Below are 16,440 nucleotides of genomic sequence, written 5' to 3' on the forward strand. Positions count from 1 at the left end.
AGGGGTCTGTGAACGTGTCCTTGTCTCCTTGGCAACCCTTTCATGGCCCCTTGAGTTAAGACCGTAGATGTAGGTAACCAGAGCTTCCCTAAAAGCCAGAACCTGTCTGTTCCTGCCCCAAAAGCAGTCAGATAGCTGAGGTGAGGTAACACTCCCCAAGAGCACCTTGGCACTGTGCCTCTCCCAAAGCCCTCGCTGCCTTCGCTGCAGCAAGAGCTGCCTCTCCCTTCTCACTCCCTTTTCCTTCTCAAACTGGAAACCAACCCTCTGTTTTTCTTCTAGGTGTTCGTCCAGGGCCAGCACGGTGCTTAAGCAGGAGCCGCCACCACCACCACAGCTGTCCTCCAAGGGGCTGCATTTGTCACGCTGCAGGAGCTGGTCTAGCCCTGAGGTTTTCCCACCTCCATCCCTGGCCCTTTCCATCACACCCCTATGCTGTTTGACTCCCAGAGAGGATGTCTCTACCCAAAATCCAAATAGAAGAGGCTCCAGACAGTGCAGATACTGGGTCTGGAGGTGCTGCTCCTCCTGATGACCACCTGAGGAGCCTCAAGGCATTGACGGAGAAGCTGAGACTGGAGACCAGGCGCCCGTCCTACTTGGAGTGGAAGGCGAAGCTGGAGGAGCAGGCATGGAAGAGCCCCCAGCCAGCGGGAGAGGAGGAGGAGGAGGCAACTGAGGCCAAAAAGGCCATGGGGGAGACTGTTCCCTTGAGGAAGGTGCAGCTGCATCTTAACGGGAGCCCTGCCCAGGACAAGGTGACTCTTACCTCAGGGAGAATAGGTGGCTTTGAGAGCATCGATGAAGCTTTGACGTGGCTCAGGAAGGAACTGGTAAGTGGTTTCCTGTCCCTCTCAAATAGCACACGTTTTCAAGAAGGGAGGGGAAAAAAAAAAAAAAAAGAATGAGGAAACAAGTGACTCCTTGTTCCTACCTGCTTTCAGCCCCAGGTGAAAAGGCAACAATCAATCATTGAGTTTTCTGTAGCTGGCAGGAGCAGAAGCAGCCCAGGGAAGGGAAAAGATGAATGCCAGAGCATCCATCACTTCAGAGAAGAAGCTGGGCCATTCTCAGCATCCCTGCTGGGATCTAGCAGGCTGGGGAAATATGGTCACTTGCACTGGTTAGGACTTTTCAGCAATTTGCTCTCTCTCTTTCTTCTCTAATTATATCTCAACACTCAGACGCACGCAGCAGGTAAGAATACACCATGAATACATGATCACTCCTGGTGCAATAGCCCCTCTCTGACGAGCATCTTGAAGGAAAGCTTTGTCAGGAAGGAAGCGTGACTAGGTCCATCCCCTGGATCTGCCTTAGCATCTTGTGGCTGTTGGTGTTTTGGGAACTCTCTCAGCGGGAGACTGTATGCTGATCACTGTGTTTAACAGTCATTAGCGGATCTAACCTCCGAATGTTTGCATAATTCCCCCTTTTTTCTTTTGTTTTTCTTTTTTTTTTCCCACTCATAACTCTCTGTAAGGTCTTGCGGTAACCTGCTTCCCCCAAGTCATTTCTGCATGGTGAGACCAAGTGCTTCCCTTTGTTTCAAACAGTTTGGAACCCCCTTGTTCTGACCATGTAATATCTAATGAATAAAATTGCTTTTTTTGCTGTATGCGTGACACCAGGTCTTTACCTCTGATCCCTCCTTGTCCAGCTCTTAAAGGTTCATCGTCTGTTGGCTCCTGCTTCATTAGAAGCTGGTCCATATTTCTACCATCCTCCCATCCTAGCCTTGGGCTCTATCTTACACGTATGTTTATTTCTGGTAGTTATGAACTGGCAGTTTCACAGAGAGGAAGACAAGACAAAAATGCTACACTTACGGTAGGAGCCAGGGCATGGCTGCTGGAAGCTCATCTTTTGTATGTTGCGTTGCTATCATGGTCTTTAGCATATAAATTTGGCCTGGGCCAACTAGTGATGACCCAAGCAGCTCACAACCCAGCTCAGGAGTCAGCACAACCTGGGGGATAATTTCCAGCAGGCAGCGTGGATGCAGCATGTCTTTTCCGGAGGCCACAGAAGGTCAATAGGATGGACATGACCAGATTAGGGCAGCTGTTTTCAGGGCTGGAGAATGGGCCCTGATGCCCTTTACAAGCATAGGAGCAAGCAGACACCAAAACCACACTTCCCAGTGATCCTTCCCTTCTTCTCATTGGAATGAAAAATCTTTATTATTTGGCTTATGTGACTGGAAACAACTCATGCCACGTGGCTTTGTTTCTGTTGCCTAGTTGGAAGTTTACCTGTGAGTCCCACCAGCATTTGCAACTGTAGTGACAGTAGCAATATTTGCAAAAGGGTCCCAGGGGGCTGGGACATGGCTTGCAGTTCAGATGCGGTCATGAAAATGTTCCTGTGCAAATGCTTTGCTTTTGGTAAGCACTGAAAGTCTTTGAGGAAAACTTCTCATGCACAGCAATGAATCAGTCTGGGGCTCCCAACATAAGAAGGGCATGGACCTGTTGGACCAGGTCCAGGGGAGGCCACCAGGATGATCAGAGGTCTGGAGCACCTCTGCTATGAGGAGAGGCTGAGAGAGTTGGGGTTCTTCCGCCTGGAGAAGAGAAGGCTCCGGGGAGATCTTATTGAGGCCTTCCAGTCCCTAAAGGGGCTACAGGAGAGCTGGGGAGAGACTCTTGATCAGGGATGGGCGTGATGGGATGAGGGGGAATGGTTTTAAACTGGAAGAGGGGAGATTTAGATTAGATATGAGGAGGAAATTCTTTCCTGTGAGGGTGGTGAGCCCCTGGCACAGGTTGCCCAGAGAAGCTGTGGCTGCCCCATCCCTGGAGGTGCTCAAGGCCAGGTTGGACAGGGCTTGGAGCAACCTGGGCTGGTGGAAGGTGTCCCTGCCCATAGGAGGGGGTTGGAACTCAATGATCTTTAAGGTCCCTTCCAACTCAAGCTATTCTATGATTCTATGATAATAGTTTTTAAAAATTCTCTGTGACTTTTGCTTCAGATAACATTTATTTGTCAGCTTTTTATTTATTGATGTATTCACCCAGCTAGATTGATGTCTAGAGAAGTTACTTACAGAAGTAGTTCTGGATGTCACAGTTCTGGTGGTTGAGACTTTTCTTGGGACCATGGCTTTCACAAGGCAAGTGCAGTGTGTTCAGGAATCCAGGGCTGTTATGAAGAGTTTGTGGGCTGATCTCCTAAAATCACTCAGCGCTCTGGAGAATCTCAGCTCCAGATCTGAGACCTGAATCTGGGTCTGTGCTTGCATCTGTGATGCAATCTTAAATTCACAAGTCTCAAGATGCCCAAAGACAGTAAGAAGCAGATTTTCCTTCTCAGAGCCTCAGATTTTAAAATGTTTGGGTTTTTTTCTTTATTTTCTGCCCGTCATGGAGGTATAAATTGTCTCAGAGTCCGGTTCTACCCTTTAGACTAGGGTGTGGTATATAAACCACCATCCGATGAAAACTAAAAGTTTAAATTAAAGAAGAAAAAGGGCAAAGCAAACCCTAATTGTTCCTCACTTTCCATTTTCCTGCCTCTTAATTATACCAGTCTTTTCTGGATCTGGATGTGACTCATGTAATTTAGAACAATTTCCCCAAAAGAGAGAGCATGTATTTGACTGACCACACAGCTAAATAGCGATGTCAGAGGCACTATTGTTGGGTAAGAGCTGCCAGCAAACAGCGAGAACACAGCGAGGCCATCGCATCACAGAATGCTGGCACAAAAAGATGCATTTCACATTACATCTCAAGGGTGAAACCCAGATTCTTTTCAAATAAAGGAACGAGCTTCCACACATCCCAACACAGGCAGGATTTTTCCTTGTTTATCCCCATGTTGTGACAGTGAAGAAGTTGGGAAGGCTCCAGAGCAGGACATGATTATGCCAAAGGTATAACATTTACTTAAGTCAGGAGCCAAGACCAGAGAGGGCAGCATCCCTCAGGCAGCACTCTGCTTGGGGCAGCCAGGCAAGGGGCGGCACCAGAGCAAAACCCTCTCTCTCTTGACCCACTTGCTTTATCAGAGAGTGAAGTTATAGAATCATGGAATGGTTTAGGTTGGATAGGACCTTGAAGATCATCGAGTTCCACCCCCCCTGCCATAGGCAGGGACACCTCCCACCAGCCCAGGTTGCCCAAGGCCACGTCCAGCCTGGCCTTCAACACCTCCAGGGATGGGGCCTCAACAACCTCTCTGGGCAACCTGTGCCAGTGCCTCACCACCCTCAAAGAGAAAAACTTATTTCTAATGTTTAATCTGCCCTTTTCCAGTTTATAGCCATTCCCTCTCGTCCTGTCACTCCATGCCCCAATAAAAATCCTTCCCCAGCTCTCCTGTAGCCCCTTTAGGCACTGGAAGGCCTCAATAAGATCTCCCCGGAGCCTTGTCTTCTCCAGGCTGAACAGCCCCAACTCTCTCAGCCTCTCCTCATAGGAGAGGTGCTCCAGCCCTCGCATCATCCTCGTGGCTCTCCTCTGGACATGCTCCAGCAGGTCCATGTCCTTCTTATGTTGGGGACTCCAGAACTGGATGCAGTACTCCAGGTGGGGTCTCACGAGAGTGGCGTAGAGGGGCAGAATCACCTCCCTTGACCTGCTGGACACAAGTTAACAGGCAGCATCACCTTGTAGACCAGTCCAGCGATAAGGGTGTACCGGCTCATGGCAGAATTCTGGTAAACGTAGTAAGAATCTTGCTCACCACACTGGTCCTCCCAGAGCAGGCAGGGTTTATTGATGATGGACCCAAAGGTGATGGGGCCAAGGGTGCCTCCTGCAGGAAAAGACAGTGGACCTTCAGTTTGAGCAGCACCTACGCACCAGCCTTGCAAGATGCAAGGCACTTGCAGAAAAGCATCAGACTCTGCTGCTATGGTAATTAAGCAAACTCATCCTGCAGCACCCAGAGCCACAAGGTACCCAAAATGCACTGAATTTCAAGACTTGAGAGTTCAGCAAGTCTTTTGACTGCCCTGACCTACATCTTGCACAAGAGCCAAGAGTCGAACACAGAAACTCCAATGCCTCTGCTCCTTTTTTCTTAAAATGAGGACATGTTACCAGGATCTTGGGTAATGTCACCCTAAGTGGGCAATCAATCCTTCTAGTCCAGTTCAATGTGGGAGACCATAGACCAGGGAGCACCATGCAACCCAGCCTTGCCCCAAGCAAGTGAGAGTATCCCTGGCAGCTTTCTGAAGATCATCCAAAAATGATCCCCTAGTCATAGCTGGTGTGAAATCTGCCTCCACCACACTGTCCTCTACTACAGGGTGAATTTTTCTTCACTCTACACAGTCCTTCATGAGAAGTCAATTTAGAGTATGTCAGATTCATCCATCCAACAAAAGGGCAAAAGCTGGTGTATGTGGGGATTTCTACTCAGGAAAGAAGAACACAAGCCCGTGTCCTTATTGAATGAAATACAATGATGTGGGGCACACAGGTCCATCACCCACACTGCGCAACCCTCATCAGAGCTACCAGGGTGTTTAGGCTGGGTTATTTCAATAGCATGGCCCCAGCATGGTTTTGGCTTGTACCAGTTAGCACCCTGCCAAAGAGTTAGAGCTTCAGGAGTTTGCACATGCTGGGGACTGTTCCCAACAGGCAATTTGTACAGGACCACCCAGTTTTGGAATTAACTCTCTCCCAGCCAAAACCTGTAGAGACAGCAAAGTGAATTTAGTAGTGTGTGTATGCCCAGACTTCCCCTTGGCCACGGTGCTACAGAACGGGCCATGGCATGGGTTAGTTGCCTGGTGAAGCAATAGTCCAGGAGTGCCCAGCTTTAAAATTATAGTTACTTGTTGGTTCTGAAGCATGACTCCCTGTTCATGCAAAATGGGTCATGCAATGCTGCAAGGAATTTGCCTTCATGTCCCTGGTTCAGGTTCAGCCAGGTTCTGGCTTCTCATGTTCAGAAGCCAAGGACAAACCCATAGTCTTCCTGTACATCTGCTGTTCTTGGTCTTTCACCTCACATGACCTGTCCCAGGACCTGATTTTGCACATCAAGTCCTGGCCCTGGTCAATAGGACTGACATATGTCCACTGAGTTCCAGCCAGCCGCGTCAGCTGGGACCTGCTGAGAATCTGGCCCTGAGAAGCTGATTTATTCAGACATGCAAACTCCTGCTCTTGTTTTTGCACTGAGAGAGGCTCTGTGTAGGTGTATGAGCAAATTGCAGCACTCAGCATGTGCTGAACCACCCCAGGGCTGGAGCACTTCCCTCCCCAACTCCTCCTGCCTCTTCTTTGCCCTTGCGTTTGCCTTTGCGCTGTCAAGTGTGGCTGCTCTTCATCAATGCTGAAAGTAAAACCATCAACAGCCCGGATAGGGTGACAGACCCAAGGATCAGAGCGGTCAGACTGTATTTTCCTCTTTGTTTTTGAAATTTGCCATGACAAATGTTTACAAAGGTCTAAAATTCAGCCCTTAAAGTCCTCTCCCTCCTAAATGTGGTTAAAGAACAAAACTCTGCTATAAACTCGGACATCTTAGGACAGTTCTGACTTTGTCCCAGTAGGAAGATATGTTTTCCATCTCAAATTCACCAATATTTGGCACTGAAAACTGAGGTATGTGAGCCAGAACGCAGGAAAGACTCCTGAAAAAGGACACAAATGTCTGATGCTTTCTCCCGGGAAATCGTAAAACACCTATGTCCTGTTGGTCAGACATATATTATTGAATATTAACTGCTATTATCTCCATTTGGGATGCTGATATTCGGCTGAACAAGTACTTACGTGAATTTATACAACAACATGACGCCAAAACAGTGTTGACATGAGCCTCATTGCAGATCGCTCTGTGGTTGTTGGGAGGTGGAGAGGAGGACGAGGAGTCTAGATGACAAATAGCTATGGTGACAGAGACTGTGCTGGGAGTCCTTTGCTACATACCAGGTCCAGGAAGGATTTTTTCTGTATTTGTATTTAAAGCAGTGAAAGGACAAGGGCATAGGCACCAGAGCATGGTCATCTGTACTCTTAAATTGCTGCAACTGGGGCACAGTTTAGGAGTTACCACAGAATAGGACCATCCCCAAGGGGCAGTCTGAGTGCAGCCACCCTGTCTTGGAGAGAGAGGGAGTTTTGTGGGGTGGTTATGGATTTATGTGTGTAGCAGAGATGTAACTGCAGAAACATCCAAGAAAGGATGTGCTCTTCTCCTGTGTAAGCCCACTGAGATGTCCCTCAGTTCGCTTCACTCAGATGTTAAGCTGCCAGGTTTTTCCTCTGGCAGTGGGTTTTCTCCCAGGTACGCCATTCTCAGTCCTGGAAGCATTTTATCACGCCTTGATTTAACCAAAAAATCAGAGGTAACTACCTCCCTCAGGAAAGGTAATATGAAGATTAATTCTGAGGGAGTCAACACAGACTAAACTCAACACTGAAGAAGGGTGAGATTTGGGACCCAGGCTCTGTAGGTGTCAGCTGGCAGAGGTATGCTGGACTTTGGTGGTATGTAACTCCCAGGCACTGCAGGAGGAGATTAGATACCTCGTCTGGAGCTGTGGGTTGCACCACAAAGGTATGAACATCTAAAATTAGCCATGGCAGGGTGGCATCTGAGCACCTTTGAAGATGAAGCCTCAAACCAAAACACAGACTCAACTGACTTCTCTGAAGTGTTTGGCAAAGGTCTAATAACTGGCCTGTGCTTCTCCACGCTTGAATCCAAGTGGTTGCACTCAGTTGGGAAAGCACCAGTTTAGATTTAATTTGATTTGATCTTTTGGAAATAAAAAATAAAGCGGGAGCAGCCGCTTCTCCACAGACCATCACCCTGAACTTCATGGACCACAGACTGGGAAGCTGTCCATGGGGCACTGCTGTTTTGGGAAGAGGTCTCAGGGAACTCCATGCCTCCATGCCATGAGGTGCCCTCTGCTGATACATCCCCCCATAGCAATGCAGAGAGACGGACCACTGGCAAAGGGATCATTATTGGTCTTCCTCCCTGTAACCATATGATTAAGGCAAACTTGAAGACAAGTCTGGGCTACACCTTGAGCTACTTCTACCTATTTGGGCTAAGTCATTTAGGCTGGACAACAGGCAAGGATGCATCCAAAACTTTCTCTCCTTCCCCCATATTAAATATCACTGGGAGACTCTGAGGCTCAATCCAAACAGAAAAGCCTTCCCGAGTTCATAAGACTTTGGGCCTCTGTGGTCCAGCTTTGGGAATCAGTCTAGCAGTTGCAGTAGGTCCTCTGCCAGGAAGGACCTGTGTTTGGTTCTGCCTCCCAGCTGGGGATGTTCAAACCAGCAGCCTGTCCATCCCAACAGTGCGCTCCAACCATGCAGATGAAAGGCAGCTCTTTGCCTGCTGGAGCTGTGTGGGCAGAAAGAGGCAGAGTGTGTTCAAAAGTGGTTCAGGTGAGAAAGACATACCTGACGATGCTCCTGCATTCGCTATGGGAGACTCAAAGGAAGCAAAATGAACAGCTCCTGCTGGATGTGCCCCATGGGTTTCTCCAGGATATTGCACAGAGTGTGTGGGATCACGCTGTTGTCCCGCACAGATGAACTGCTGCATCAAGTTACACTGTGGTGACTGACCCTGTGCGTGAACTGTGTAAACCGAAAACCCACGGCTTCCTGTGATGTCGCACCCATTATTTCTTTCCAGGAAGCTTTATGGAGCTTTGCTGACCCAAAAGTGCTCCTTTTAAAAAGAGATCATTCATCATTTCTAGCTATGGTTTAGTCCTCAGCGTGGGACAGATTAAATGTTTCTAGTACTTGTGAGGAGCCTCTGGGAAAAAGAAAGAGAATGAGGATTTCTGGGTTCTGACCCAAATTCTGCTAATATTCTGGATGGTTTTGATCCTGGATGCGTCCATAGAGGCATGACAAGGTGTTGTTATCTCGAGCCAAGGCCCTGTGATGAGTGGGAAGAATGAGAGAGGTCGTGCCCGGCTGAACAGCCCACCCTTCCTGCCCACAGTGAGGCCTTTCAGGCTCTGCCCAATTGTCACCCCGTGGACCTTCCTCCTGTCTCCATGCAAGGCACTCCTAAGCCCTCGGGGAAGCCAAGGCAGGCACCCAAGGGGCACAAACGGTGACAACCCTCATCCCCTATGCCATATCCTCATTATGCATGTCATCCTTTAGTCAACATTTGCTGGGCCTTGTTCCTCACCCATCTACCTTTCTTTCCTGGAGGACAGAAGAGGGCTTTATCCCCTTGGGAAAGCCTTGGCTGACAGTGCACATCTGGCAGGTCACCCTTGCTTCCCTGTTCAGCCCCAGAGCACAGCCAGGCAGGGTTGTGTCTAAGATGGTCTCACAGCCTAGGTGATCAACGGAGATGGGTGGTGGGTTTGTCCCCTGCCGTGTTGCCCCCACCCTACAGGTGGGCCAGCAGGCCATGTGGCTGGCTCAGTAAACGTCACAGTCAGCAGGTCCTGTGGGGGAAAGAAAGGTGACTAGAGATTCAGCACCTGAAGTACATGCACTGGAGAGTTTTGTCTTCCAGCTTGCATGATATCAAGATGGCTTCCTCAAGAGACAGGGAAAGCAAGAACCAGTCAAAAAGTGGAAAGCTGGCTTGCATGGGAAAAACAGCGATCTCCAACTCACACCCCTCTCCACAATGGCCTCGTAATTAATTTTTAAACCCTTTTTGGTGGTGGTGTTTTTTTAATCCCACATTCCTCAAAGCATTTAATGAAAGCATTTGTTGACATTTCTTCTGTAGCTTGATAAACTGACAAGAAAGAGCGACCAAGGGTCAGTTGAATAACACACACGATCGCCTTCCTGATAAAATGTCAAATCGCAGCATTGCTTTTGAAACAGGGAAAAATATCAACAAAATGATTTTTTTTTTTTTTTTTCACCGCAACCCATGGGGGAGAAGGAAAACCTGCCGAGTGGCATTACTCTGCTGGGGGCACAGACTATGAAGTCTGCAAGGAAATGGTGTTTTTTTGAAGAAGGTAAATGGCTACAACCCCGCCAACAATTCAAGGGAGATTTCATGAGAAAGATTCACTCTGAGATTTGTACAAAGGTGACTTAATCCTCTCCAAGCAACCAAACTAGAGTCCAATTGCTGGCTGAGAGCACCAGGTAAGGTCCCCCAGGGTGCCTCCATGGTGCAGGAGTGAGAAAAGCCTTGCTTGGCTTGGATTAACTTTCATTATACTCATGTCAGCTCTCAGCTTAGGCCATGAGCGCAGCATTGCAAAGGGCTTCCTGACCACCGCAGAAAACAGCTGGAGCAGGGCCACCTGCGGAGCCTCCCGAGGGGAATTTTCTCTCCTCCTTTTCCCTTCTGCAGTTTCATGTACAAGCCACCAGGTCAGGAATAAATTTACCCCCCACCACATCTGTACTTGTAAACTAAACAGCTCATTTTGAGGCCCGTAGGCAAACTGCTACAGTCTGGCCACATCCATGCTGTTAAAATCCAGACAAGGTGGCTGTATCCCAAATGCCTTCTGAGGGCGAATCCCTCTGTGTTATCTCCTGAAGATGCCTGTGGGGAATTGCTCAGGACTGTGAGAGCCGGACTCAGCTCAAAGGATGCCAGGACCTTGCTCACATTTAATATGTTGCTGTAGGTGTAGGCTGGGTCTGTTTCTGAGCTTGTTCGAACCACAGGGAGCCAACAAAACAGTAATGCAAATCAAAGGAGCAAGGTAGAAGATGGATTTGGGGTCAGGGCAGCTCCATGATGCAGCTGCAGGTGAGCCCAGGGTGTCATCTAATGCACTGAGAAGTTAGTGAGGACAGCACATACCCAGGGAGCCATTGGGAGGGGGAAAAACCCTCCAACAAAACAAAATCAGGAGTCTTGGTACCAAGGAGCTCCTTCCAGTGCCAGATCAAGTCCAGCGATGGAGGCAACACCAAGGAAAGAGGCAGGACGCTGCATCAGGGCAGACATAGGACTGTTTTCCAGCCAGTTTTGTTCCCTCCTTGTCTCCAGTAGTTACAGAGAGATTTAAGTTGCAAGGTTTGCGAAGAGCTGTTCAGCTTCTCTCCGACCACTCTTTTCTTCGTGGCTTGTGGTTTGTTGCTTTTCTGTGAGGGGGGGTTGTGGGGGGAGAGGTGAGGATTGTCTTTGCAGCATCTGCTGTTCTAACACTACCTCCAGCTTCTGTTCCCCAGACAAAGGCTGATTCTTGCACCAAGTATTCACCTCCTTCCTTCACCATGCCCAATATCCTGTGGCAATAATTTTTCTGTTTAATTATAAGTTGGAATTTAAAAAAAAAAAAAAAAGCTCTTTTCTTTCATCACTGCTGAATATTCCACCTTCCGAAGTCAGGTGCCAGGGGAGGAAAAAAACCCCTGAAACACTTAACTCATTAGCCTGCGGGATAGTTTTGCTCTCTCCTGTGGGAGTCTCATCACTTCTGAATATTCCACCTTCCGAAGTTAGGTGCCAGGGAGGAAAAAAAACCCTGAAACACTTAACTCATTAGCCTGAGGGATAGTTTTGCTCTCTCCTGTGGGAGAACATGGAGGTCCCATCCCAAGAGCCACTTCAAACCAGTGAGATAAACCATGGGGGATGTGGAGGGTCACGTTCCCAGCTGTCACGAGCCAGCTCTGATTTATGCAAGCTGGAAACCCGGGCCAAGTATTTGGGGATGGGTTCTCTGGGGTTCTTTTAATTGGTCCTTTCAACCTCTAATTGCTGCTTCTCACCGTGGCTGCTCCCTTATGAACAAAATTAATTTGGGCTTTGCTTAAGGTTGAGATGGAGGCTATGAAGCCTGCGCTGACGGATACCTGAGCCAACAGCTTTGGCATGGATGGCTTTAATTCCAGTTTCCTGGTGCTCCTGAAAACCTGAGCAGGCACGGGCTTCCTGAACACTAAAAATTCACCATCCTGAGTTGGTATTTGACTGGGATGCATTGCTGGCTTGGAAGACCCCCATCTCCCTCCCAGTTCTTCACAATGGGGTAGCATTTCTAGATGGGTTACATTTCCAATGATTTGGTGCAGCCTCTAGCAGGGAGCAGCACGATGAGCAAATGTGCTGTGCCCTTGCCAACAGTCTCTTCCTTCCCCACCCACTGACTTGTGTTTCAGGCAGAAATGCGCCTGCAGGACCAGCAACTGGCGAGACAGCTCATGCGCCTTCGCAGCGACATCAACAAGCTGAAGATCGAGCAGACCTGCCACCTGCACCAGCGCATGCTCAACGACGCCACGTACGAGCTGGAGGAGAGGGATGAGCTCTCCGACCTCTTCTGCGACTTCCCCCTCGTGAGCTCCTTCAGCCTCTCCACGCCGCTCAAGCTCATCGGGGTCACCAAGATGAACATCAACTCCCGACGGTTCTCACTGTGCTGAAAGGGGGAAGAAGAGGGAAGGACGGGGGAGAAAGAGAGAGAGGACTGGGCAGCGCCAGGGCTCTCTCTGCCTGACGGCTGGGTGAAAAGAGGCCAAAAAGGAGCAGAGGGAACAGGAGCAAACAGCGAACCCACAGCTGGCCTTGGTGGCAGGGTAGAGCAGCAGAGCTGGGCACTGAGATGGCCCAGAGATGCTCATCAAGAAGACAGGACCTGCATAGAGGAAGCGCGGAGAGCATCTGAACCCAACACTTAGCCTGCTCCTTTGAAAAGTCCCTTCTCCTTCTCTTGCCCCCACAGTAACTGAGAGGAAGCAGATCCAGAATGGTTGGTTGTACTCAAAAATCAAAGGAAGAGTTCAAAGATCAGCCACAAAGCAAAGCAAAATACCTTTTCCCTTCCCCTTTACCTCCTCCCAGGCTGGAGTCGCTTCTTCAGAGTCACTCTCCTCCCTGGATGTCTCCTTGGGCACTGATCCTCAGCCTCTGCTGGCCTAAGCACAGGGTCCACTGGGCTATTTCAGGTGGGAAGCTGATTTCCAGTGGAAAGGAGCCACCCAACAGGTGAGGCACTGTGGGTTAAATGGTATACAGCCCCAAAGAGCAGTGAGAAGATGTGTTTGTTGACTTCCTCCATTGTGTCCAGTGTACTCTAGCTTACTTTTGCCTGTGGTATAGATTATGGACAGATCATGGACACATTTTTATAGAGACTCCAGCCAGCCAAAAGTCACCTGTGTGCCCTAGAAATTATACCCAGAGCAATACATGTTCCTGGTCTTGTCAGCAGTGGCCACAAGACACCGTGTGGTTACCCCCACAAGCAGTAAGTCTAAGGAGGTAACTTAAACCCAAGACATCTTGTACCAGAGAAATCCCCCCCGAGGCTGACATTCCCCCAACAGTAGCACCAGCAAATCCTGGATCCTCTGTAGCAACACACATACATCAGAGAAGGGAACTTCAAGAGGAGAAAAGGGACTTTTGTCTAATGAACATAGAGTGTGACTATAGAATTAAAGAGAGAAATATTGTTGCGATGAGCTTTGGACCTGCAGCAAACACATGGGATTCCCTCCCTGCTTGGCAGTGTGTAAGATGGATGATGTATTTTCTTGCCTTTCCGTGCACACAGCTGCACACCTGCCTGTACGTGGCACGTAGGGCAAAGAGACCCATGATGTAGCCCAGCAAGGAACACAAGCAGTCTAGCCATGGCAATCTTGGGACACCTGGCACCCAAGACAGTCTATCTAGAGGGAATTTGGGTGCCTCTAGGCTCTCCCTCCTGTGCCGACACCTCTCCTGACCATGTCAGAGCGGTGCAATCTCTCAACCCATCGCCCCAGAACAGAGAGCTCTGTGGCTGAGTGAATGTGACTGTGTCCACGCAGCACCAGCGCAAGCCCTGGAGATGAGCAGGAGAGCTGTTAGCTGTGTGGCTGTGTTGACGTGCCTGTACCTGACTGTGTCTGTAAGCTGTGTGTGTGCGTACGTTGTTGTGTGTGTGCATGTGAGCCTGCAGGATGCCTCCCTCGGGAGGACAAACGGTGGACCCACATTTTTGTTCCCAAACGTGATGTGAACCAGAAGCTGATGAGACTCTGCCGTGCCTGAGAACATGCGATGAGGCTTCAAGACTTGGCGTTTACGCAGAGAGCTTAGGTCAATGAAGAGAAACTAAATAATTCATCTGCCTCCACAGGTCTCCATTGGAAGAACAAATTAACATCACAAAGGGGTTCGTAGTCACATGGGGATGGGGACTGGCAGGGGACTCTGGAGCTGAATTCAGTCCTCCATCTCCCATAGTATGTAACCCCTCGGTGATGCCTCCCCCTCCACTTCAAAGCTCACTGAGTATATTTTTTGTCTGCTAAGGAAGAAGGTGTTTTGGGCACTGGAGCTCTATCTATACCAGTAAGTTAATCAGTGTCATGCCAAGGTGCTGAATCTTGTGCTGCCCAGGCAGTGAAGGTTTAATTGCGTTGTGGCCAGACTGCTATTTGGCCTCTAGACAAGACAACCAGCCACGACCATGTTTAGCTTACTAGTAGAAAAATAGCCTTATTTCCCCATGGACATCTTGAAAAAGAAAAAAAAAAACCAAACAAAAACCCTCATTAAAATTCTTCTTTGCTTACTTTTTCAATTAAAAAAAAAAAATCAATTTATGTCCCACATGTTGATTTTCAGAGGCATTTTTGGTCAAAAGATAGCAATGACAACTTTTCAGTGAAAATAATGCCTTGGAAGAGGTTCTGTCTAGGATCAGCTGCAGTCAGCTATAGGGTGGACCTGCCTTTGGGCTCTTGTCTGGTAGCCGAATGCAGGAGGTAAGTACAAGCACAGTCTTATGAGGTTATTATACATGGCATTAGAAATATCAGATGTCTGGGTTCCAGACGTATTTTCTGCATTAAGGGGAATGGGGGATGGTTATAACTGCCAGCGGTTCATTGAAATGCACAATTTTTTTAATTATAAAATTATGTCTGTATTGATTTCTGCCTCTGGTGTCTCATTGTGTTCAATGGCTCCTAGAGAAGAGTTGGGGAAGCACTAGTCTGGTGTGTTCAAGGTTTACAGGTATTCAAGGTTTCCAGTCAGGTTTCTCTATCCATGCACATCACTGGGACACCCCTACGGCTCCATCACCAATTGCTCTGCCTTGCAGTCTGGAGGACAAAGGAAGAAATTAAGGTGGGAGCACTTATTTCATATTTGGACAAAAATGTATGGGAAAGAAAGCCCCCAAAAATAATAAAATCACTCTTTTATGTTAGTTGCTGTTTTGTTAGTCAGCCACTGACTCAAAAGTGGGTCCAGACACTTAAAAATATATCAGGCTAAGGAATAAAAATAAATAGAAGTTTTTCTGATTTTTGCTGACCTTTCACAGAATCACAGAATCACAGAATTTTCAGAGTTGGAAGGGACCTCTAGAGATCATCTAGTCCAACTCCCCTGCTAAAGCAGGACTGCCCAGAGCACATCACTCAGGACTGCATCCAGGCGGGTTTTGAAAACCTCCAGAGAAGGGGACTCCACCCCCTCCCTGGGCAGCCTGTGCCACTGCTCTGTCACCCCAACCCTAAAGAAGGGTTTCCGTCTGTTGGAACGGAACTTCCTCTGTTCCAACTTGTGCCCATCGCCCCTCGTCCTGTCCCTGGGAACCACCGAGAAGAGTCTGGCTCCATCCTCCTTCAACCCACCCTTTAGATATTTGTAAGTAGTAATCAGGTCTCCCCTCAGCCTTCTCCGCTCCAGGCTAAAGAGTCCCAGCTCTCTCAGCCTTTCTTCATAAGGGAGATGCTCCAATCCCTCAATCATCTTGGCTGCCCTTCGCTGGACTCTCTCCAGCAGTTCCCTGTCCCTCTTGAACTGGGGAGCCCAAAACTGGACACAGTATTCCAGTTGTGGCCTCACCAGTGCCGAGCAGAGGGGGAGAATGACCTCCCTCGACCTACTAGACACACTTTGTTTAAAAAAAAACCCAAAACAGTTATCCAAAGGTTGGGTGTGCCTTGAGGAACATGAGTACAGGTCACTACTTCCACCACAGAATTCCCAGAAAGGAGCCTCCAGGCCTCAGCTGTCTGCAATGGGTTGAGTTGTGCCCTCAAGTGCCCATTCCTCTCCTCATACAAGTGGCCTAGAGCCGCATTGCCTTTCCTAAATGACCTACGATGCCTCCAGAGAAAGGCTGGTGGCAGCCAAGGTTGACGCTTGTGAGGTCCATCCTGAAAATACCTGTTAAGTGTGGACCACCAAATGAAGCCCGTGGTATCTTCATCTGGAGCACCAGCAGTATCGCAGAGGTGGCTGCTTCTCCATCTACTTGAAGGAAGATCATTGATTCAAGGGTTGTCCACAGCCACCCAGCAGTGAGACATGTTCCTCGCTGAAACTAAAGAGCAGGTTTGAGACTAGTCCATGTGAATAATTAACTGCATTTTTGATTTAGATGACCAGACTGGAAGGACATGGATTTCTCCAGGTTAACTAGATGACAAAATTTCAGATTATTTTTTCTTGCCCCAAAAAGCCCATGTATATGCATATTTTGGATGGGGGGAGTCAGTCTAACATTTTAATAGGTTACATTGTGTTTTTACTTAAAAC

At 48.6% G+C, this 16,440-nt stretch overlaps 1 protein-coding gene across 1 annotated transcript; it reads left to right on the forward strand.

The window, feature by feature from the left end:
* The first annotated feature begins 455 nt into the window (after positions 1 to 455).
* Positions 456 to 12,317, forward strand: FAM167A (family with sequence similarity 167, member A). Its single transcript, XM_009887942.1, has 2 exons — positions 456 to 833; positions 12,054 to 12,317. The coding sequence occupies exons 1-2, from the start codon at positions 456 to 458 to the stop codon at positions 12,315 to 12,317; spliced, it is 642 nt and encodes a 213-aa protein (XP_009886244.1).
* Positions 12,318 to 16,440: the final 4,123 nt, after the last annotated feature.

The sequence above is a fragment of the Charadrius vociferus genome, unplaced genomic scaffold (genome assembly GCF_000708025.1).
Source record: "Charadrius vociferus isolate BGI_N301 unplaced genomic scaffold, ASM70802v2 scaffold36, whole genome shotgun sequence".
NCBI lineage: Eukaryota > Metazoa > Chordata > Aves > Charadriiformes > Charadriidae > Charadrius > Charadrius vociferus.

Bases quoted from the DNA above. Each gene is read 5' to 3' on its own strand.
- FAM167A (XM_009887942.1), top strand. From the start codon at position 456: ATGTCTCTACCCAAAATCCAAATAGAAGAGGCTCCAGACAGTGCAGAT. The intron at 834-12,053 runs GTAAGTGGTTTC...CTTGTGTTTCAG, and splicing joins CGTGGCTCAGGAAGGAACTG to GCAGAAATGCGCCTGCAGGA.